Below are 23,384 nucleotides of genomic sequence, written 5' to 3' on the forward strand. Positions count from 1 at the left end.
CCTGTCATTACTATGACAACTAGTGTAGCCATGTCAGCAAATAACTGTCTGAACACACACAAAACGGATTTGGAAATTCAGGACAGAGAAGCTGCCTCCAAATAGATTTTAATAATGAATGTAATTCTGTAGGCCGGTCTCACAAAACACTCCCGCGGCATCCACTACTACCGTATGCTTCTTATAAATCCACTTCAGATTGAGTACAGAACCAAATAAATCCAACAAAAAGTAATGACATTTCTTTGCTCATATCAGGTAAAAAGAATAGACACACTGCTCAGTCAGGTGATGAATACAAATGTTTTAAAATTTTTATTGAATGTGTTTTTCACAAGGATCAAAACACAATGTAAAGAAAAAGGCAGAAAGAGTAGCATGCATCCACCACTGGCCATTTATTCCCTCCACTTTCCTGATAAGGCATCGCTCTCAAACAAGACAATCCATTCCAAAACCAACATTTATCAGATGTTTCCAGACCTCCAAAGTGGACTTTTGTTGAGATAAAATAAGACTTATCTTCACAGACAACTTTTGAGGTCTGAAATCTGATAAACTTTGGTTTTGGAGTGTACTTTCCCTTTAACCAGCAGCATCAGGTCATTTAACTGCAACACAATTCACTAGCTTTTCTAAGCTAACAACGCAGGGTCACACAGAAGGCGGCGGATAATGGACATGGCACACACAGGTGGCGGATTAACAGATGGACATCCAAGGCTAAATAAATAAAGGGATGCAGAGCTACAGATGTCCCCCGTCAAACTCTTTGGACGAAATAATCTAGATTTTAAGCAACAACAAAAAAAACAGATTCAACAATAAGAGATCATGAGTGGATTGTCTTAAGAATGTTTATTTTTTTTAGTCACACAATATCAAATCTATAAGGAAAGGATGGTGTTTATTTTAAAGATGAACTGAACTGGTGATAGGCATTCAAGCGATGGTATTTTCACAATAACTTTTTTTTTTACTAAGACATGAAAAAGACGGGGGGGGGGGGGGGGGGGGGGAAAGAAAAGATCGGAAAGCTTTCATCGCTTTATACATTTCACGTCATCCGATGGCAGACTACTTGATCTGCCCCTCCACTCTCCTTTCACTTATCTACAATATTATGGGGTCTGGGTTTGAATGTTAGAAGTTCCAATGCAGCTGTTTTTTTTATCTAAATATGAAATCATTTCTGGGTAACAATTAAGCCCCCTACAGTGATTGTTTGTTTTTGACAATTTTAATTGAAAACAAATTGCTTCTTAGCAAAGAGCAATTTTGCTCGGACTGTTGGTGTGGTCTGAGTGGAGAACTGAAAATGTGCCTCTATTGGCAAAGTTTGGGACTCTTTCCTTAGTGGTCTATTAACTAATTTACTACATGGTGAAGTCACCATGGAAGGACAAAACTCCATCCCACCAAAACAGGCAAACATTTTAGGCACGCTTTTCAAACAGCTCTTACACTAAAAGGGCCAAATATTACACCATTTAACCACTTGCCCCCAAAACACACAAATATTAGACTATAATTTGTGCCTTCCTGTATTATAATCATGCTAAAAATGTTATTCTACTGAGCCATTTATACTTTGTTAGTATTCTCATCTTTTATTGTTTCTTATTATTGTTGCATTGTCGAGAAGGAACCTGTAAGTAAGCATTCCGTGTATCGCATACATACAACCAATACAACTTGAAGGACATTATCATTTTCACAGTATTATTCCAACCTCAGTGTAGAAATGTATATAAAAACAGGGAAATCACGTTTTTGACTGCACTGGGCCTTTAAAGAGTATCCCTCGCTAGAAATGCACTGCTGGGTTAAAAATGGCGAGCTGTGGGAGGCCACACACACACACACACACGAGGGGGGTCTTCAGGCAGGCATGTAGGGGGGAGGGGGCTCTTTCACTGGCATCTTCATTGCCATCTCGTAGGTGGGCAGGATGTACTGAGGAGAGAGAGAAAGTTAATCATTACATTCATCTCATTAAACAATAAAGCAATGTATAAATATAGCCAACTTCGCAGTGTGAAAGGACCAGAGATGGATATTAATCATATTTGCGAAATTAATAATAACATTGATAATGCTATAATCTGTCTCTTAAACAATCTGGGAAGGAGACTGGCTGTACTGTATCAGTAACGCGTATATATTATGACGTTTTAAGTGTTTTCCACTAGCGCCAGCTGTTGAGAATACAGACTAATTTACAGTCAGCTACTTTTTCCACTTAAATTAACTAGGCTACTTTTCAACTCTAGTTAGAAAGACTGCAGAGCCCTCTTCCGCTAGAATGAACAAAATGCACTTTCTAGCGATCTATTGATATAGTACAGGCGCCTGGTCAGTCACAAAGTGAACGATGACAGAGAAACACTGTTGGTTTGGCAGTCATCTGTCCCGCCTCTTGGTAACTTTGTGTGTGTGCGCTGTGGTTCCAGTCAAATTTCTTTACACGGAGGGAGAGAGAATGAATTCGCACATCCCATATAATGTGGTAAAGATAAGTCAAAATCCACTATGCCCATTGTTTTCAGACACATGAATTTATTTTATTTTGCATGCAGGGTCTGACATCATTGATGGACCACTGACCCGGGGCCAGTAAAGATGTGTGTGGGGCCAGAGGATCTCGTCAGTCACTGGCCTGACAGAGACAGTAACTTTTCGCATTCCAGTTCAACATTTACCTGCTCGGTCGCAGTCTACCATTGAAGACTACACACGTAAATGTCATGCTATTTGTATTTGAGAAATATGATTGGCCATTCATTCAGGCACCACCACGCTCCCACGAGTCACAACATCTCAAGCAGTAGCATTTGTCTTGGCAAGCCTACTGTAGCCATGTCGATTGCTCTTTTGGAACATTTGTCTTACAGGGACAGTGGCCTATTTTAAAATCTTCACAAAATGACAATTTAGAAACAAAAATGAATGCAATTAATAGAATGCAGTTCTAAAGAATGGAGTAATGACTTGCATTGCTAAATTATATTTCACAGATGTTTAATACATATCATAATAACCAAATGTAGCCTATTAATAGCTGAATATAGAGAGAAAGCATGCCAACCTATAGGCCTATAGGCATGTCCACAATGTATTTAAGAACTACACCATGTTCGGGCCAGTAGATCACCACTCCGGGCCAGTGAGAAGTGAACGTTGCACCCCGGCTAGTTTCATATGCAGCCACGGAGTGGTGGCGCATAGGCCAATTACTGTGCTTAGATTGACAAACAGCAAGCTTGACTAGTCTTTAAAAGGTGTCGAACTGACTCAATAAAGTTAATCTCATACAGTACCAGTCAAAAGTTGACACCTACTCATTCAAGGGTTTTTCTTTTCTACATTGTAGAATAAGTGATGAAATAACACATATGGAATCATGCACTAACCCAAAAAAGTGTTATACAAATCAAAATATATTTTAGATTCTTCAAAGTAGCCACCCATTACCTTGATGACAGCTTTGCATTCTCTCGACCAGCTTCATGAGGTAGTCACCTGGAATGCATTTCAATTAACAGGTGTGCCTTGTTAAAAATAATTTTGTGGAATTTCTTTCCATCTTAATGCGTTTGAGCCAACAAGGTAGCGGTGGTATACAGAAGATAGCCCTATTTGGTAAAATACCAAGTCCATATTATGGCAAGAACAGCTCAAATAAGCAAAGAGAAAGGACAGTCCATCATTACTTTAAGACGTGAAGGTAAGTCAAATCAGGAAAATGTCAAGAATTTTGAACGTTTCTTCAAGTGCAGTCGCAAAAACCATAAAGCGCTATGATCAAACTGGCTCTCATGAGGACTGCCACAGGAAAGGAAGACCCAGATTTACCTCTGCTGCAGAGCATAAGTTCATTAGTTACAAGCCTCAGAAAATGCGGCCCAAATAAATGCTTTAGAGTTCAAGTAACAGACACATCAACTGTGAAATCAGGCCTTCATGGTCAAATTACTGCAAAGAAACCACTTAAGGTCACCAATAAGAAGAAGAGGCTTGCTTGGGCAAGAAACACAAGCAATGGACATGAAAATCTGTCCTTTGGTCTGATGAGTCAAAGTTGAGAATTTTGGTTCCAACTGCCGTGTCTTTGTGAGACGCAGAGTAGGTGAACGGATGATCTCTGCAAGTGTGGTTCCCACCACGAAGCATGGAGGAAGTGTGATGGTGCTTTTCAGGTGACACTGTCTGTGATTAGAATTCAAGGCACACTTAACCAGCATGGCTTCTCCAGCAATACGCCATCCCATCTGGTTTGCACTTAGTGGGACTATCATTTGTTTTTCAACAGGACAATGACCCTTAGGCTTTGTAAGGGCTATTTGACCAAGAAGTAGATTGATAAGTGCTGCATCAGATGACCTGGCCTCCACAATCACCCGACCTCAACCCAATTGAGATGGTTTGGAATGAGTTGGACCACAGTGAAGGAAAAGCAGCCAACAAGTGCTCAGCATATGTGGGAACTTCTTCAAGACTGTTGGAAAAGTATTCCAGGTGAAGCTGGTTGAGAGAATGCCAAAGCTGCCAAAGAGAATGTGCAAAGCTGTCATCAAGGCAAAGTATGGCTACTTTGAAGATTTAAAAAAATATTTATTTTTGTATTAACACTTTAGTTACTGTGTTATTTCATAATTTTTATGTCATCATTATTCTTCTACAATGTAGAAAAAGGTTAAAAAAAACTTGAATGAGTAGGCGTGTCCAAACTTTTGACTGGTACTGTATATCCTTAATAAATCATACAATGTAGTTATACACTGAGTCCACAAACATTAAGAAGACCTTCCTAATATTGAGTTGCACCCCCTTTTGTCCTCAGAACCGCCTCAATTCATTAGGCATTGACTCTACAAGGTGCTGAATGGCCCATGTTGACTCCAATGTTTCCCACAGCTGTGCCAAGTTGGCCAAATGTCCTTTGGGTGGTGGACCATTCTTGATACACACAGGAAACTGTTAAGTTTTTAAAAACCCAGCAGCGTTGCAGTTCTTGACAAACTGGTGTGACCGGCACCTAACATACCCCGTTCAAAAGGCAATTAAATCTTCTGTCTGACCCATTCACCCTCAATGGCACACACACACACACAATCCATATCAAAATTGTCTCAAGGCTTAAAAATCCTTCTATAACCTGTCTCCTCCCCTTCATCTACACTAATTGAAGTGGAATTAACAGGTGACATCAATAAGGGATCATAGCTTTCACCTGGTCAGTCGATGTCATGGAAAGATTACCTAATGTTTCATACAGTGTACGTCCATAGTATCACATCGGGACAAGTAAAGAACGTGTCGGTATTTTTGATATGAAGTCCATTAGGACTTGCCAGACCGTGACGTTAAAGTGAGTGACTCGTCAGTAGCCTACCAAATTCCATCGGTAAGAGAGCTGTTCATTTGGCTCCCTAATTTGCATACCGGTAGGCCTTTTTGCGATTATCTGCAGATTAATTATGCAAACATTTGATGAAGATGGTGAATCCTCTTCACTGCAGAAACAATAGGTAGGCTCTCTCCACTAGCCTAACTCTGGTCCAAAATATGATCAAATAAAACAGAATGAAGAAAAATAATGATACTTATGATATTTCAAAGATATTGATTTAATCAAAGTATTGACAATGGAGTAGTCAGCTGCTGCTGCTTTCTGTGTAGCAAAGCCAATGTTTGACACCTGCTTTATCTTCAATCATACCTGTATGGCAGATGTATTTTCTCATCTCTCTTAAAAAAGGAAGCTTGAAGCGCGTGGAAGTCAGCAGACTCTTATAGGATTATTTAACTTCTTATGGCTGCAGCCCGGCGTCGGTACACTTATGACAACAGCCAGCTCAAAGTGCAGGGCGCGAAATTCAAAAGATATTTTTTTTTAATATTTAACTTTCACACATTAACAAGTCCAATACAGCATATGAAAGGTACACATCTTGTGAATCCAGCCAACATGTCCGATTTTTAAAATGTTTTACAGGGAAGACACAATATGTAAATCTATTAGCTAACCACGTTAGCAAAAGACACCACTTTTTTTACTCCACCAGTTTTTTACTCCATCAGTAGCTATCACAAATTCGACCAAATAAAGATATAAATAGCCACTAACCAAGAAACAACTTCATCAGATGACAGTCTGATAACATATTTATTGTATAGCATATGTTTTGTTCGAAAAATGTGCATATTTCAGGTATAAATCATAGTTTACATTGCAGCTACAATCAGAAATTGCACCGAAAGCAGCCATAATATTTACAGACACCAACGTCAAATACCTAATTACTCATCATAAAACATGTCTGAAAAATACATAGTGTACAGCAAATGAAAGACAGGCATCTTGTGATTCCAGACAATATTTCCGATTTATTAAGTGTTTTACAGCGAAAACAAAATGTAGCGTTATATTAGCGTAGCCACAATAGCCAGAAACACTTGGGCGCCGACGACCAGTTCACATGCACGACAGATATATGAAATAGCATCATAAAATGTTTCTTACTTTTGGTGATCTTCCGTCAGAATGTTGGACAAGGTGTCCTTTGTCCAGAACAGTCGTTGTTTGGATTTAGAACGGCAACTTTCCCTCTTCAATTAGCATGCACACTAGCCAAGTGGCGCGAATCTCTCCATGTCAACAAACGGAAGAGAACGGAACACGGCAAAACTCCCGAAAAATGTTCAATAATCTGATGAAACTATATTGAAAAAACATACTTTACGATGATATGGTGACATGTATCAAATAAAATCAAAGCCGGAGATAGTACTCGCCTATTACGGCAGCTAAAGAGAAGGCAATCCCACTGTCCACGTCGCGCTCTTCAGAGTACCGAAAATGGGGGACACGTCATTCCAAGATGATGTGTTCCATCTCAGACCAAGATACTCACCTCCTTTCTTCTCTCACAGCCTCTTGACATCCAGGGGAAGGTGTATGACGTGCATGTATACTAATAGATCTCATGACCATTTATAGGCAGGAAGTAGAAGAGAGCCTCGGTTTCAGACTTTCCACTTCCTGGTCAGGAAGTGTGCTGCAGAATGACTTCTGTTTCACTCAGAGAAATAATTCAAACGGTTTTAGAAACTAGAGAGTGTTTTCTATCCAATAGTAATAATAATATGCATATTGTACGAGCAAGAATTGAGTACGAGGCCGTTTGAAATGGGCACCTTTTATCTGGCTACTCAATACTGCCCCTTGCAGCCCAAACAGGTTAAAGGTCCAGTGCAGTCAAAATTAAAATGTTTCCCGTGTTTTATATCATATTGTACACCAGCTGATAAAACTAACACTAATTAATGTGAAAATACAACATAGCATTAGAATGTACCAGAGGCCAGCAAAATAGAGTTTGTTCTGCAAAAATGTCTTAAACCGGGGGAGCCTGGCTTGCTACTTTTTGAATTATTGGGCTGGCAACTTGTGCTTGTGGAAATCAGTTATTTTTTAATTTGGCAGTTTTTCCCATTCGGTTGATCGAGCACACATTTTTTTCTCGAGGCAAGTCGAAGTTCTGTAGACAAAGTCCACGCCCCTTCGTCTGTGAATGGTCAACAGTACTACTCCTAGTGGAAGATGGAACTATGGAACGGGATTCTTCAATTAAGTGTTTGTTGTCATTCAATGAGAGACTACTAGTTTTCATGCAAAATCTTTTCACTTGAAATACTGCTCTTAGTTAAACCTCTGAAAAATCGTCAACATTAATTACAGATTTCTTGATTTATCTTAGATTAATTCAGACTATTTTGATGAAGTATTTCAGGCTGTTGTTGTTGATCAAGAGGGATAACCAACAGTAATACTGGCATAATATTTTCAAATTTTTAAAGTGAAGGTCTTTAGGGAGTATTCGAGCACAGACGTTTGCTTCACCTAGTCAAAGTTCTGCTAGGAGCAAACCGAACCTGTTTGCAGACTGCTTAAAGATGTGAAACGTATGCTTCAGATGTGATTACCGGTAATCCGAGTGGGGGCTTTTCAGGCACAAACATACCTGGGGAGGCGCCGTAAAGGCAGGGTAGACGGCGATCTCCGGCACGTTCCTGTTGTTGATGTACTTGTAGCAATTCCACACGCAGTTAATCAGGTAAGCCTGAGGGGAAAGTGGTCAAAATGTTTAGTCCTTCTACCTAATCCAGTGATGCTCAATCCTGGTCCTAGAGAGCCACAATGTGTGCAGGCTTTTGTTATAGCCCAGCTCAAAACACCCCTGATTCAGCATCTGAAGGCCTATAACCCATCTACTAAAGACCTGTCAGTCAAGGTCTATCATCAGTCTACTAAAGTACTTTCACGGATTGGTAAATCAGATCAAATCTCACATGAACACTAATAAGTGCAGTAAACCAAATAAATGGCATATTCTTGGGAATCTGGTTGGGGGGGGGGGGGAATGGAGTACAGCATTCAATCACAGCTATTTCCCAGAGACCTTCATGATGATGAGAAAGGTGAAGAAGACGAGGACGAAGAGCAGCAGGCAGCTGGAGTCCATGGAGAGCAGGTTGTCCTTGTAGGGGAAGTCTGGCTGAGAGGCGAGGAGAGAGACATTCAGCACATACAGAAGCTAAACAAAACCCCATAAAGACAGACAGGCCAGGTGACAACGATAGTGAGAACACATTTAAACCCTCTAGGGCGGTATATTACAGAGCGAGGTCAATGAGTTACCCAGCTAACTTTCCCAAGTACTCAGAAATTACTTTAGTTCTCTCTGAATATAAACTCTAACTTTGAACCAGCAACCCATATTAATGTTTTTCTTTAATTAACTGCTTTCATAGAGTGGTGAGGAGCAGCCTACCATGCCAGGAAGCTCACTCAACATACATTTTCGGTATATTTAGGGTTCACGCAAACAGTTTAAGCTTTGTTTTACTACTGACAGTTAGAGCTGATTTCGGGATTGTATATAGATTCTGTCCTTAAATATAAGTAATCTGATTTATTAGTTTGTCTCAATTGTTTAATAAAAAATGTACCCTTAACCTTTTTTCAACTGACCATCGTATTTGTTGATTAAATCGGGCTTTAATAATATAATGAATAATCCTGGAATGTCACAAGTTTATTGACACGAGAAAACTTGACAAAATAGCAACGCTAGATATCGCAATGACTACAATGCATGGCGAAATTACTTCTGGACACTAACAGCCATCGAGCGTCCGAAGTTGCCGTCAGACATTAGCCATTGAGGGAATGCTTCCTTTGAAATCAATAAAAGCTGCTATGCTGCTCGCGTTGAGTCACATCCAACGGCAGCGTTCAAGCTCCAGAATCGCTGAGGTTCCATTTTGGATGGATGACACACACACGTTCATTCCATCTTGTGAATTGAAATAAGGAGAAATAAAATTGACTTTGGTTGCATAATGGCCCCCACTAGACACCACTGGCTATTTTACTAAGATTTACGAAGTCAAGAAGCTACTAGTTAACAGAAACTCGAGCTAGCTACATTGACTATGTTCACAATGTAAACAAAAGCAACGTGTAATTCGAGGATATTTAGTACAACCACTAGAAACAATGAGAGTACTTGCGAAAAACTGGACCAAAGCCATGGTACTTACGCACAATAGATCAATATGTTACAGTACGGAACATTTTTATAAAGCTGCTCTTCCACTCTGCTCCTTCGCCCTCAAAACAACGCGCTCTGTGTGGCAGGTAGAACGGCACATTGACAACGCTGAAGGTAACACAACGCTTATAGTGGAGCTGAAGGGTCCGCGGAGCGCCTCCTCACCACTTAATTGTGCTTTAACCAGAAAACGAAGCGCATTAACTGGATGTTTATTTAAGTTAACTGTTTTATAGCAGATTTTTTTTTTCTTCTGTATCATAAGAAAGTCAGCTGGTTATCATAATAAAATTGTTCCTGTTAATTGTTAGAATAAAACAATTATAAAAATGTTTAAAAAAACATTCGCAAGACTTCTGGTTAGCTTCATATTTGTGATTTGTGAGACTAGCTGACAGGCAGTGGTGAAGGACTAGACTGACTCACCAGCTCCTTCATGTAGTCCTTTATCCTGGGCAGGTAGGTGAGGGAGCTGATGGCCACCAGGCAACTCAGAGCAAAGTCAAAGAGCTGGTAGCAAAAGAACGGGATAAGCCAGCCGTCACGATGCTACGGGGGGAGGAAGGGAAAACCACACACACATTATTAAACAAAAGTGTGAAAGGATGGCCATTTCACTAGAGTTCGTCAGGAGGTTTGTCAAGCAAGGGCCATATATAGCCATAGCAAAAGCTTCATCTAAATGTTGGGTACTAAACTACGTTGAGGATGTCACAAAATCAAAAAGAGTTTCTATGTACAGTGCCTTCAAAAACTATTCATACCCCTTGACTTATTACACGTGTTACAACCTGAATTCAAAATGGGTTAAATATACTTTTTTGTATTGTTATAGGTTTTGGTTTTTCCATTTATGTTTTGAGGTTGGACTTTTAGCACATAGGGCGCACCGATTGGTGTCACCTCGTTAGACGGAAGGTGATTCCCCTGTGCTGACCCAGGGCACCAGTTGTCTTGAGAGATGTGGAGGGTCAACACCTTTAGTTGACTCTCCCTATTTGCTAAAAAAATAATAATCCTTTGTCTGATCTTACCTGTTTTCATTTTGGTTTGCTTCCTGTCTTTAAGTTTGGTAGTGGGTGCTCATGGTGGATCTTAAGGTCCCAGTTGTTGCTATGCAACTTTCAGTGGACACCCTCCTAAAACCCACCGGTTTCATTTTGGTGGTTGTCAGTGACTCTTTGTTAGTTCCCCCTTCTGTTTGAGCAACACTTTTGGTTTTCTTGCTGGGGCACGTAACAGTATACAGGCTCCCTTCTTTTCACTATGTCACTTAGGTTAGTAATGTGGAGTAACTACAAGGTTGTTGATCCATCCGAAGTGTAACTAATAACTTCACCACGCTCAAAGGGAAATACAAATTATTTACCCATCTACCAATAGGTGTTTCTTTACGAGGCAGTTTGAAATGAACTGCTCGACTTAGGGACCTTACAGATAATTGTATGAGTGGGATACAGAGATGAGGTAGTCATTTAAAAATCATGTTAAACACTATTATTGCACACAGTGCGAGTCCATGCATCTTATTATGTGACTTGTTAAAAAAGTTATAAAAACATAATACCCCCTTGACATTATGGGGTACTGTGTGTAGGCCAGTGATACACAATCCCAATTTAATCCATTTTAAATTCAGGCTCTAGCACAAACCAATGTAAAAAAAAAAAAAAAAAAGTGGGGGTGTGAATGATGTGGGGGGGTTGTGTGAATGATTTCTGAAGGCACTGTACACGTCTTTGCTTAGGTCATCATGACTGGTATTTAGCAGGGGAGGCTACAGCCAGCAATGGACCTACTGTGTGAACACTGAATACAGGGCATCAACAAGGGTAACCTAAGAGCCTGTAGTCACAGCTAAGGCATAACCTCTACGAGACGCATGTGTTAGCTGTGCGTCGCCATTTAAACTAGCAGATCTAGTCGGGTCCACGTCACAGACGACAAACCTGTCAGTGTGGATGCCCATCAGGCAGGCCTGGTGAGGTAAACATGATATCATTAGAGCAACGTTGTGTAGCAAACATTGTTTGCCCTGGTGGGGCCAGTAGAATGCACACGTAAGGAGTTTGCATGCAGTGAGTCAAAGTCCATTGCTGAAAAAGCATTAAATACATTAGAAATGGTCCTTTCAGACACCAGGATATGACAAAGGGCTGCCACCTGAGTTGTATTCATTAGGGCACATATCGTTTTAAAACATTTTGCAATGCAAAACTCAAAATGAGTGTTTCTTATTTGACAACTCCAGGTAGTTCCTCCCTGTTTCAGTCCGCTTTCTTTCGTAATGGTTGAGGTTCAATAACATCATTTCAACCTCCTATTTTACCCACTCCTCCAGGGGTATTTGTCGTAGGCCCGCTTTACACGTTCATTTAATTTGTATTCAGGATTTAGAATAGACCAAAAGGTCTATTATTAGAAAGTAGGAAAACGAGGCTTTCATGCGTGTGTATTTAGGAGCAGACATTTGCCTAACAAACCAAGAGAGTAGTCAGGATGAAAGATAATGCAGGGGGTTATTTTCCCACCCCTGAGCAAATATGTTGAGGAGTGACTCGAGAATTTGTAATTGTCGTGAATTCCATTATGGACATGATGTGGATGAAAACACGTTCACACAGACACACAAATCAGAAGGAAAGAACTTACAGTAATGGCTCCATAGACCATCATGGCGCTGATAGTGAGCATCAGCAGAGAGATGGCGAATCCCACACAGGCATTCTCTATACACACACAGATAGAGAGACATTCATTAGGGTAAAATACTTTATTGAAGGACAAATAGGGTTGCAAAGGGTGGGAAACTTCCCGGGAAATTTCCGGAAATTTTCCGGAAATTTTCCATGGGAAGTTAAGCCCTGGAATTTGGGGAATGTTGCTTAAATTCATTTTTAAAAAGTTAGCTTATAACAGTGAACCTTTTTGTGGGATACACAAGGCAATTCTAGGTCCTGTGGCATATTTTGGTTAAACTATCCCCAATTCTATGGAATTGCAACCCTCTGCATGCACAGTGCATTCCTCCATCAAAATGTGCAGATGATTCTCAAGATCTTGCACACTAATGAGATGCTATTAAGCCCACACTACTACATGGTCTGAGCAAAGGACTACATGCTTTCTGGTAAGTTTTGATTACAATACTGGGTGGGGTGAATATATTTTATGACATGCATGATTTTTTGTTAACTAGTAAATAGTAGCCTACAGCAAAGTGTGTTTAAATCATTTCGAACTTGTTAACAATTTCTGCTAGTTCGTTTTTGCTATCATGTGGGTTTTAGCTTGCTTGAGCATGCTAACAGTGTTAATTCACCTGTTTCCATGCATGTTTCATTTTAAAACATTTATCTCACAAAGGAGTTGTTTAATTTAACTGCTTATCTATTTATTTGTACATGGAATTGTATTTGTTGGTTTTTTACTATTTTTTTCTAATCTTTACAGGAAAATTCCACGGGTACTATCTGATGTGTGGAGACATTTCACTGCAGCTAATGTAGAAGGAAAAGCTGTGTACATTTGCAAATACTGTGCCAAATCATATGTGAAGAATGCAACAAAGATGCAGAATCATCTGGCCAAATGTGCATGTGTCAGCATATGGTCTCACAAGGGCTCTGAGGATCTCGGTACCTAATGGCAGTCAGGCTACCTCTGGCGAGCACATGGAGGGCTGTGCGGCCCCACAAAGAAATGCCACCCCACACCATGACTGACCCACCGCCAAACCGGTCATGCTGGATGATGTTGCAGGCAGCAGAACGTTCTCCACGGCGTCTTCAGACTCTGTCACGTCTGTCACATGTGCTCATGTGCTCAGTGTGAACCTGCTTTCATCTGTGAAGAGCACAGGGCGCCAGTGGCGAATTTGCCAATCTTGGTGTTCTCTGGAAAATGCCAAACGTCCTGCACGGTGTTGGGCTGTAAGCACAACCCCCACCTGTGGACGTCGGGCCCTCATACCACCCTCATGGAGTCTGTTTCTGACCGTTTGAGCAGACACATGCACATTTGTGGCCTGCTGGAGGTCATTTTGCAGGGCTCTGGCAGTGCTCCTCCTGCTCCTCTTTGCACAAAGGCGGAGGTAGCGGTCCTGCTGCTGGGTTGTTGCCCTCCTACGGCCTCCTCCACGTCTCCTGATGTACTGGCCTGTCTCCTGGTAGCGCCTCCATGCTCTGGACACTACGCTGACAGACACAGCAAACCTTCTTGCCACAGCTCGCATTGATGTGCCATCCTGGATGAGCTGCACTACCTGAGCCACTTGTGTGGGTTGTAGACTCCGTCTCATGCTACCACTTGAGTGAGAGCACCGCCAGCATTCAAAAGTGACCAAAACATCAGCCAGGAAGCATAGGAACTGAGAAGTGGTCTGTGGTCACCACCTGCAGAATCACTCCTTTATTGGGGGTGTCTTGCTAATTGCCACCTTTTGTCTATTCCTTTTGCACAACAGCATGTGAAATGTATTGTCAATCAGTGTTGCTTCCTAAGTGGACAGTTTGATTTCACAGAAGTGTGATTGACTTGGAGTTACATTGTGTTGTTTAAGTGTTCCCTTTATTTTTTTGAGCAGTGTATATCCAATGCAAAAAACATCTACATTAAAAATGTATTAATATTAATTTGCATATATTTCCGTTAATTCCCACGGAAAGTTTCCACCTTTGAATATTCCCCAAAATATGCAACCCTAATTACAAACCCAAAAACGCATTGGTCTAAGTCTTGGAAAATAATGTCAGTCAAAGGCTTTTGGGAGAAAATTTTAACCTCATAAACATGAGCCCAAGCATTGAATTACCTTTAAAAAACAATTGAACTATTATTGTGCATCAATTGTTTGGGGCCAACATGACCGCCTGGTCTGAGCCATTTGCATCCCACGGTAGGGCCACACAGAGTGCATTCATATAACTGTCAGAGTGAGCGCACTACTACTAAGGCCTAATTGATTCGTCTGTAACTGGAGCATCTCTGGGCTGCGTGGTTGCTCTCTTTTAGCGTTAGCTTGCTCTGGGGAGCCCTTACATTCTCCCGCTCAGGCACTCAGTAATACCAGTTAAAACGACAAGGCACAACAGCACAGGCTACGCTAGGCTAATGAATTGGCCTGCCGTCTGCTTCTGACCACTCATGGCCTCCTGCTAAGCTCGGGAACGATTAAGTCATTGAGGAGAGGTACAAGTGGTTCAGTCCCAAGGCTCTTAAGGTCTATTATTCACACAGTCACTCTTAAGCTGTGCAGGAAGCCATTGATTTCTCAGGTATTTGAAGAGGGCCCTCTTCTTCCGCACTTTGTACTTTGATATCACTAACATATCAGACTATAGGTTACAGCGGTTTAGACCCTCATCTTTTGTCTGTAAACACAATACTTTTATTTTGTGGACTTTATTTAGACAGTAGGTGGGGGACACAGAAAGGGATGGACAGCATTGAAAAAGTGTCGGACCAGTGATTTTGAACCATTACTGCAGGGTGAAATCGGATGTTTAGATGCCAAACTCTGGCTCGCGATCTCCTTCTTAAACATAGTAACTAAGTGGGAAGAGACCGACTAGAAATGGCACTGATGAAGCCACAGCAGTGCCAGGCTTTGATAATAGCCCAGTCAATCCGCTGAATGCTGACATTGTATCAAAGCTAGAATTTATGTAGCGCACCCACCACCCATCCTGTGATCGAGCCAACTAAACAGCAGGCCAACCACAGAGTGCATAGCACTGGGCCCAGTTTCATGATAGCGATAGAATTTAGGCTTAGAGTGTTTTAACAATGCATCTTTTCTACAACGGCCGAAGACTCGTTTCCCAAAACATAATGCAGAGAGAACGGTCGACAAGTGCGTCATTGAGGTATGTGTCGATACTGATAGGATCGAAAGAAAGGGCGCACTGCTCTCGGATTAGCTTTGTCCATTAAAATTGTACCTTAAAATTATAATTATTTCACAATACTGACAACGGATCGGCTCCTATTACCACCTACGGCTGCAAATATGAGGCGCCTTATTCTAATGGTTACCCAATACAAATGCAATGCAAGGCTAAATTACTTCCACACACTAACAGCCCAGCTACACTACAGCCATCGGGCGTCCGGAGTTTCCATCATACATTAGCCATTGAGGGAATGCTTCCTTTGAAATCAATAAAAGCTGCTATACTGCTCGCGTTGAGTCACTTCCAACGGCAGCGTCCAAGCTCGAGAACCGCAGAGGTTCCATTTTTTGACAGATGATGCACACATTCATTACATCTTGTGAATTTAAATAATGAGAAATAAAGTTGATTTTGGTTGCATAATGGCCCCCACTAGACACCACTGGCTATTTTACTAATATTTATGAAGTCAAGAAGCTACTCGTTAGTCAATGTAGCTTGCTCGAGTTTCTGCTATGTTCACAACGTAAACAAAAGCAACGTGTAATTAGAAGATATTTAGTACAACCACTAAAATAACTTAAGAGTACTTGTGAAAATGAATACTTTAAGAATGATTTCACAATACTGACAGCGGATCAGCTCCTATTACCACCTACGGCTGAAAATATTGAGTCGGCTTATTCTAATGCTAACCCAATACAACTGCACTAAATCACCGATTTGGCATTCATTGTGCACATGTGTTACACATCATGAAATATATTGAGACAAATTACAAACAGAAGCTGGAAGGTATTAAAATAGAACTTCATTGATTAGTATTAAATGTATTTCAATGATTGAAATAGGCCCATAGCCTACTGTTTATAATGCCATCATTTTATGTTTTCATTTAAATCATCTACAGTGGCTTGCGAAAGTATTCACCCCCTTGGCATTTTTCCTATTTTGAAGCCTTTACAATGTAGAATTAAAATACATTTTTGGGGGGTTTGTATCATTTGATTTTCACAAAATGCCTACCACTTTGAAGATGCCAAATATTTATTGCGAAACAAACAAGAAATAAGACAAACACTGAAAACTTCAGCGTGCATAACTATTCACCCCCCCAAAGTCAATACTTTGTAGAGCCACCTTTTGCAGCAATTACAGCTGCAAGTCTCTTGGGGTGGGTCTCGATAAGCTTGGCACATCTGGGATTTTTGCCCATTCTTCAAGGCAAAACTGCTTCAGCTCCAAGTTGGATGGGTTCCGCTGGTATACAGCAATCTTTAAGTCATACCACAGATTCTCAATTGGATTGAGGTCTGGGCTTTGACTAGGCCATTCCAAGACATTGAAATGTTTCCCCTTAAACCACTCAAGTGTTGCTTTAGCAGTATGCATAGGGTCATTGTCCTGCTGGAAGGTAAACCTCCGTCCCAGTATCAAATCTCTGGAAGACTGAAACAGGTTTCCCTCAAGAATTTCCCTGTATTTAGCGCCATCCATCATTCCTTCAATTCTGACCAGTTTCCAGTCCTTGCCAATGAAAAACATCCCCACAGCATGATGCTGCCACCACCATGCTTCAACTGTGGGGATGGTGTTCTCGGGTTGATGAGGTGTTGGGTTCGCGCCAGACATAGCGTTTTCCTTCATGGCCAAAAAAAGCTAAATTGTAGTCCGCTGTGGAGCTTTGCAGCTCCTTCAGGGTTATCTTTGTAGCCTCTGATTAATGCCCTCCTTTCCTGGTCCGTGAGTTTTGGTGGGCGGCCCTCTCTTGGCAGGTTTGTTGTTGGTGCAATATTCTTTCCATTTTTTAATAATGGATTTAATGGTGCTCTGTGGGATGTTCAAAGTTCCTGATATTTTTTATAACCCAACCCTGATCTGTACTTCTCCACAACTTTATCCCTGACCTATTTGGAGAGCTCCTTGGTCTTCATGGTGCCGCTTGCTTGGTGGTGCCCCTTGCTTTGCAGACTCTGGGGCTTTTCAGAACAGGTGTATATATATATATATATACACTGAGATCATGTGACAAATCTTGTGACACTTAAAGTCCACCTGTGTGCAATCTAACTAATTATGTGACTTCTGAAGGTAATTCGTTGCACCAGATCTTATTTAGGGGCTTCATAGCAAAGGGGGTGAATACATATGCATGCACCACTTATCAGTTTGACATTTTTGTAATTTCACTTCACCAATTTGGACTATTTTGTGTATGTCCATTACATGAGTCCGTATTGGGCTAAAAAAGTTAAAGAAGCAGGCATTTGGTGATAGTTATCCATGATGATGTTATCAAGGGGATTTGTTGGTGTCTCTGTGTGTGTCTCTGTGTGTGTGTGTGTGTGTGTGTGTGTGTGTGTGTGTGTGTGTGTGTGTGGGACAGCCATGAGGTACCAGTATATAAAAAGCTAGTACAGCTTTGCTAATATCGTTGAAATGTTAACAAATATTATATAAAAATCGGGGGACGATGCAAAATCATGCTAGCTACTGCCTGCAGCAATTGTGGACGATGTCACTAATGGCGAACATAGACAACTCAAGTTGAACATGAGCCACACATGAAGATTAGATAAACTAACCCTTTAGGACATTCCCCTCTCCTTGGAAGGTGTGGCTAAAGTAGTGCTCGATGACCTCATACTGCAAGTCGACAGTGGGCACATTCTCTGGGTGGGTCACGGCCACAGTCAGCAGGATGCCCATCAACAGGTTCACCACCTGGCAAGAGAGAGAAAGGTATTGTTAGACTGTTCTTGAATACTGTGGCAGCAATTTCCTGTATTACCAAATGAGGAGAGTTATAAACCACACACCAGACAGAGTTATACTTAAAATTTCATCTTTAATTATATGAGCTTCAAAATCGCCCTATGACTCTCAGATCAATTCAGTGTCTATAATGAATTCTGAGAGTGCCTACAAAAGAATACCAAGATCTTTTATAGCCAAGATACACCCCTCTCAACTTACATGACGAACCACAGATCTTAGGAACAGTTCACAAAGAAAGACTTTTACTTGAGTATACCATAGCCAGATAGCATTAGCTATAAATTATCGTTCAGTTTGGTCTCTAAGACGAGGCTCTAAACTCGTTCCTGGTATTTCATAGTACCAAAACATTACCTCATCCATCTGGAATGCTCTGTAGGCTTTATTGGCCAAAGACATCGTAAATCTCCTCTGTCAGTGCTATCTCATAGAGGCCCATCCTCAGTGGAACACACACAATAGTCGACAGATTCTATTCTGTTGAATAAAACAACCATTCTAATGCAATCCAAAGATTATAATATAATCTTACAAGCACTAAAACATAATCTTGCAATTTTCCACGAAAATACATAGCCTGCTCCTAGATCCGTTTGTGTTGGTTTGCCAACGCCTATAATTTGGCGTGAGTGACAATGACCATAGGAGTTGTCAAGACATTACAAATAGATCTGACTGGGCACCAGGCTAGGATACAGTCTGTTGTAGATTAGACCATCTATATTGTATTACACCGGTTTCTGTTTCAACTTACGTTTCCTTTCCGCAGACATGAATGATACAGACTAAGGAATGTCAGTAAAAGCGGTAAAAAAAAGGAGTAGAAAGGGCAGAGAGATGTAGCCAAGATGAATAGCTGTGCCGGGTAGTAAGACAAAACGAGTATCGTAACGGATATGGGCATTTTTTTGTTGTTGATACGATTATGATCATAGTATTTTTGTAATTATCTGTGATTGGGGGAAAAAAGTACTTTTCGGGTGCCAGCACGTTTCTTTCTCATGTCAGTCAGTCATGTGCAAGGTTCAACGTGGTCTAAATAACTCAACTGGCTCCTTTGGCCGTCTGTAAAGAGAAGGGCGGGCTGTACGTTGATCCTGCTGTTCTGATTGGATAGAGTGAAGCTGTATTTCTCCGTCCACTCACTTCATAATTTCACCCGATCAGTTTCTCGCCCACTGCAAATTGAGGACAAACACACCCCTCCGAACACCGCTCATAATCTGCATCTTTTTTTGCATCAAGAATGCGTAGGGAGGTATTTTGCCAACATATATTTAGGCATATTAAAACACTTCTGTTTTTTCCAATGAAGAATATCATTCGATCTAATTATCAACTGTCAATTTACAGATCCAATTGTGAGTATGGTCATGTTGGCACACCTCTAGTGTCAATACTGATAATATCGAAGGGAGCACTGCTCTCGGATTAGCTTTCTCCATTACAATCTTAGTTTAAAATTACAATTATTTCACAATACTGACGACGGATCAGCTCCTATTACCACCTACCACTGCAACTTTTGAGGTGGCTTATTTGAATGCCTACTCAATACAAATTCACTAAATCACAGATTTGGCACATAAAATATATTGAGAAATTACAGACAGTAGCCTACAAGTAGCTAGTAGCTTGTTTGTACAAGTAGCTTGTTTGTATCCATTGCAAAGACATTGGCAACTTTGTATTTGTAGTCAACTTTGTCCTGAAGTTATCAGGGGTCACAGAGACACCATGTGATTCTTTGTTTAGCTGAGATCTTGTGTATAAAGTGACGCGCAAGGGCAAAAAAATATCTAAGGACACACTTAGTGGGGCAAAAAAGTATTTAGTCAGCCACCAATTGTGCAAGTTCTCCCACTTAAAAAGATGAGGCCTGTAATTTTCATCATAGGTACACTTCAACTATGACAGACAAAATGAGAAAAAAAATCCAGAAAATCACATTGTAGGATTTTTTATGAATTTATTTGCAAATTATGGTGGAAAACTTGCACAATTGGTGGCTGACTAAATACTTTTTTGCCCCACTAGCTGTTCTACGAGTGGTCTGAGGCAGGCGTTAAGATTGCAGACATTTTCAAGTACAAATAACGATGGTTTCAGGAAACAGCTCAGATATTTAACGATGCTCCTAAGAAGGTTCTAATGATGAACTTAGCCTTAATATGATTTTTGGGAAACCGGGCCCAGGACACTTGTGCGTTGTAGAATGTTTTGAATATTGATAGTGACGTCTCGATGTTCACACGAAGAAAGCAAACAGTGGAGTCCAAAATTGACACCCTTGATAAAGAGGCGCAAAAACTACTGTCTAAAATAATTCTAATACTGAGCAATATTGTATACTAAAAAAAATATTACTTTATACTAATATTTGTCTCAGATAAAGATTGTTTAGCAAGTAATACTTTATTTCATCAAAAAAGGTAGGTGTCAAAATGATTGACACCCCTGCATTCAATACCTCACCTTGCAAGGATAACAGCACTGAGCTTTATTCTAAACTGTTTTAGGAGTTGGAGAACACATTAGGAGAGATCATAGTTCTAATCTAAGTGCAGTGATTTCCACTAGTGCCGGCTGTGGCTATTAAATTAAATTAACTGGGCTACTTCTTTTTTTTTCTTACAATTCAGAGGTTTGTAAAAACCTTTTCTGCAGTCATAGTGCAGCATAAATGCAGTATGCTGCAAACACCTCGTCCAAAATACTTCCCCCCCCCCCCCTGCAGTAATTTTGCAGTGTAACTGCAGTTGGAGTGCAGTATAGCTGCAGTACAGTGTAGTTATTCTGCATTTACTGCATCCAAAATACTACAGTCAACTGCAGTTACTGCACTTTTAAATCTGCAATCTTTTTTTGTAAGGGGAACGATATTAATTAAATAACTGGGCCTCTTTTTACAGTAATTTAGGGGAAAAAAGTATTCAGAGCCATTTCCCGCTAGAATGAACGATATGCATCTTCTAGCAATCTATTGATAGGAAAGGCGACTGTCAGTCACAAAGTGAGCGATGACTGGGAAACGGTGCTGGTTTGACAGTCTGCCATCTGTCCTGCCTCCTGGTACCTGAGTGTGTGTGTGTTGTGTACGCTGTGGTTGCAGTTACATTTATTTACATGGATGGAGAGAACATGATGCTCCTTAATCGTCCAAGCGAGTCAATTTGCACGTCCTATATAATGTGGTAACGATGAGTAGAAATTCAATTAGCCTTTTGTTTTAAGGCACATTCCTTTATTTGATGCCGCGCTTCTCATATGCAGGCACGAAGTGCTGGGGCATAGGCTTACTGTGATTTTATTGACGAAAAGCAAGCTTGACTAGTTTAGAGGAAGGAAGGAAAAAGAGGACGGCTCCACACTACTCTCACCTGTGTACAGTGCATTCGGAAAGTATTCAGACCACATTACTTTTTCCACTTTGTTAAGTTACAGCATGAGGCTAAAAATGATTAAATAAAACATTTTCATAAATCTACACAAAATACCCCATGGTGACAAAGCGAACACAGGTTTAGAAGTGTGCAAATTAATAAAAAACATAAGTATTCAGACCCTTTGCTATGAGACTCGAAATTGTGCTCAGGTGCATCCCGTTTCCATTTATCATCCTTGAGATGTTTCTACAACTTGATTGGAGTCCACCTGTGGTAAATTAAATTGATTGGACATAATTTGGAAAGGCACAGACCTGTATAGATAAGGTCCCACAGTTGACAGTGTATGTCAGAGCAAAAACTAAGCCATGAGGTCGAAGGAATTGTCCGTAGAGCTCCGAGACAGGATTGTGTCGAGGCACAGATTTGAAGAGTGGTACCAAAAAATTTCTGAAGCATTGAAGTTCCCCAAGACCACAGTGGCCTCCATCATTCTTAAACGGAAGAAGTTTGAAACCACCAAGACCCTTCCTAGAGCTGGCCGCCCAGTCAAGCTGAGCAATCGGGGAGAAGGGCCTTGGTCAGGGAGGTGACTTAGAACCCGGTGGTCACTCTGACTGAGCTCGAGTTCTTCTGCAGCGAAGGGAGAACCTTCCAGAAGGACAACCATCTCTGCAGCACTCCACCAATCATGCCTTTATGCTAGTTGCCAAACGGAAGCCACTCCTCAGTAAAAAAGGCACAAAAGCCTGCTTGGACTTTGCCTAAAGACACCTAGACTCTCAGACCATGAGAAACAAGATTCTCTGGTCTGATGAAACCAAAATTGAACTCTTTGGCCTGAATGCCAAGCATCACGTCTGGAGGAAATCTGGCACCATCCCTTAGGTGAAGCATGGTGGTGGCAGTAACATGCTGTGGGGATGTTTTTCAGCAGCAGGGTGACTAGTCAAGATTGAGGAAAAGATGAACAGAGCCAAGTACAAAGAGGTCATTGATAAACTTGTTCCAGAACGCTCAGGACCGCATACAGGGGCGAAGGTTCACCTTCCAACAGGACAACGACCCTAAGCACACAGCAAAGACAACGCAGGAGTGGCTTCAGGACAAATCTGAATGTCCTTCAGTGGCACAGCCAGAGCCCGGACTTGAACCCAATCGAACATCTCTGGAGAGTCCTGAAAAAAGCTGTGCAGTGACGCTCCCCATCCAACCTGACAGAGCTTGAGAGAATCTGCAGAAAAGTATGGAAGAAACTCCCCAAATACAGGTGTGCCAAGCTTGTAGCGTCATACCCAAAAAGAATTGAGGCTGTAATCGCTGCCAAAAGGTGCTTCAACAAAACACTGAGTAAAGGGTCTGAATACTTATGTAAAATGTGATATTAGTTTTGTATTTTTAATACATTTGCAAAAATTACTAAAAACCTGTTTTTGCTTTGTCATTATGGGGTATTGTGTGTAGATTAAACATTTTTTTTTAAATAAATTTTAGAATAAGGCTGTAACGTAACAAAATGTGGGAAAAGGGGTCTGAATATTTTATGAATGCACTGTATATACTGAATCGCCCATAAGTTTGTAAAAAATTAGATACAAGTTTTACGGCATATCAACCAGTCCTAATTACTTCTTTAAAAAAAAAAGGAGCACTGTAAAACTGCACACGCACCAAAAACCCTGTTGTTTTTTTGACAAGTGCCAATA

General features: G+C 40.9%; 1 protein-coding gene across 1 annotated transcript in view; it reads right to left on the reverse strand.

Moving 5' to 3' along the window:
* Nucleotides 1–289: 289 nt before the first annotated feature.
* LOC120019589 (lysosomal-associated transmembrane protein 4A-like) overlaps nt 290–23,384 on the reverse strand; it is a 28,961-nt gene continuing 5,866 nt past the window's right edge. The window contains exons 2-7 of the mRNA XM_038962901.1: nt 18,100–18,238; nt 12,273–12,349; nt 10,047–10,169; nt 8,466–8,561; nt 8,028–8,126; nt 290–1,956 (exon numbers count right to left, since the gene is read on the reverse strand). Of these exons, the coding sequence (XP_038818829.1) occupies nt 1,882–1,956; nt 8,028–8,126; nt 8,466–8,561; nt 10,047–10,169; nt 12,273–12,349; nt 18,100–18,238 (609 nt within the window). The 3' untranslated portion in view covers nt 290–1,881. The remainder of the gene's footprint in view (nt 1,957–8,027; nt 8,127–8,465; nt 8,562–10,046; nt 10,170–12,272; nt 12,350–18,099; nt 18,239–23,384) is intronic.

Source organism: Salvelinus namaycush, chromosome 24 (genome assembly GCF_016432855.1).
Source record: "Salvelinus namaycush isolate Seneca chromosome 24, SaNama_1.0, whole genome shotgun sequence".
NCBI lineage: Eukaryota > Metazoa > Chordata > Actinopteri > Salmoniformes > Salmonidae > Salvelinus > Salvelinus namaycush.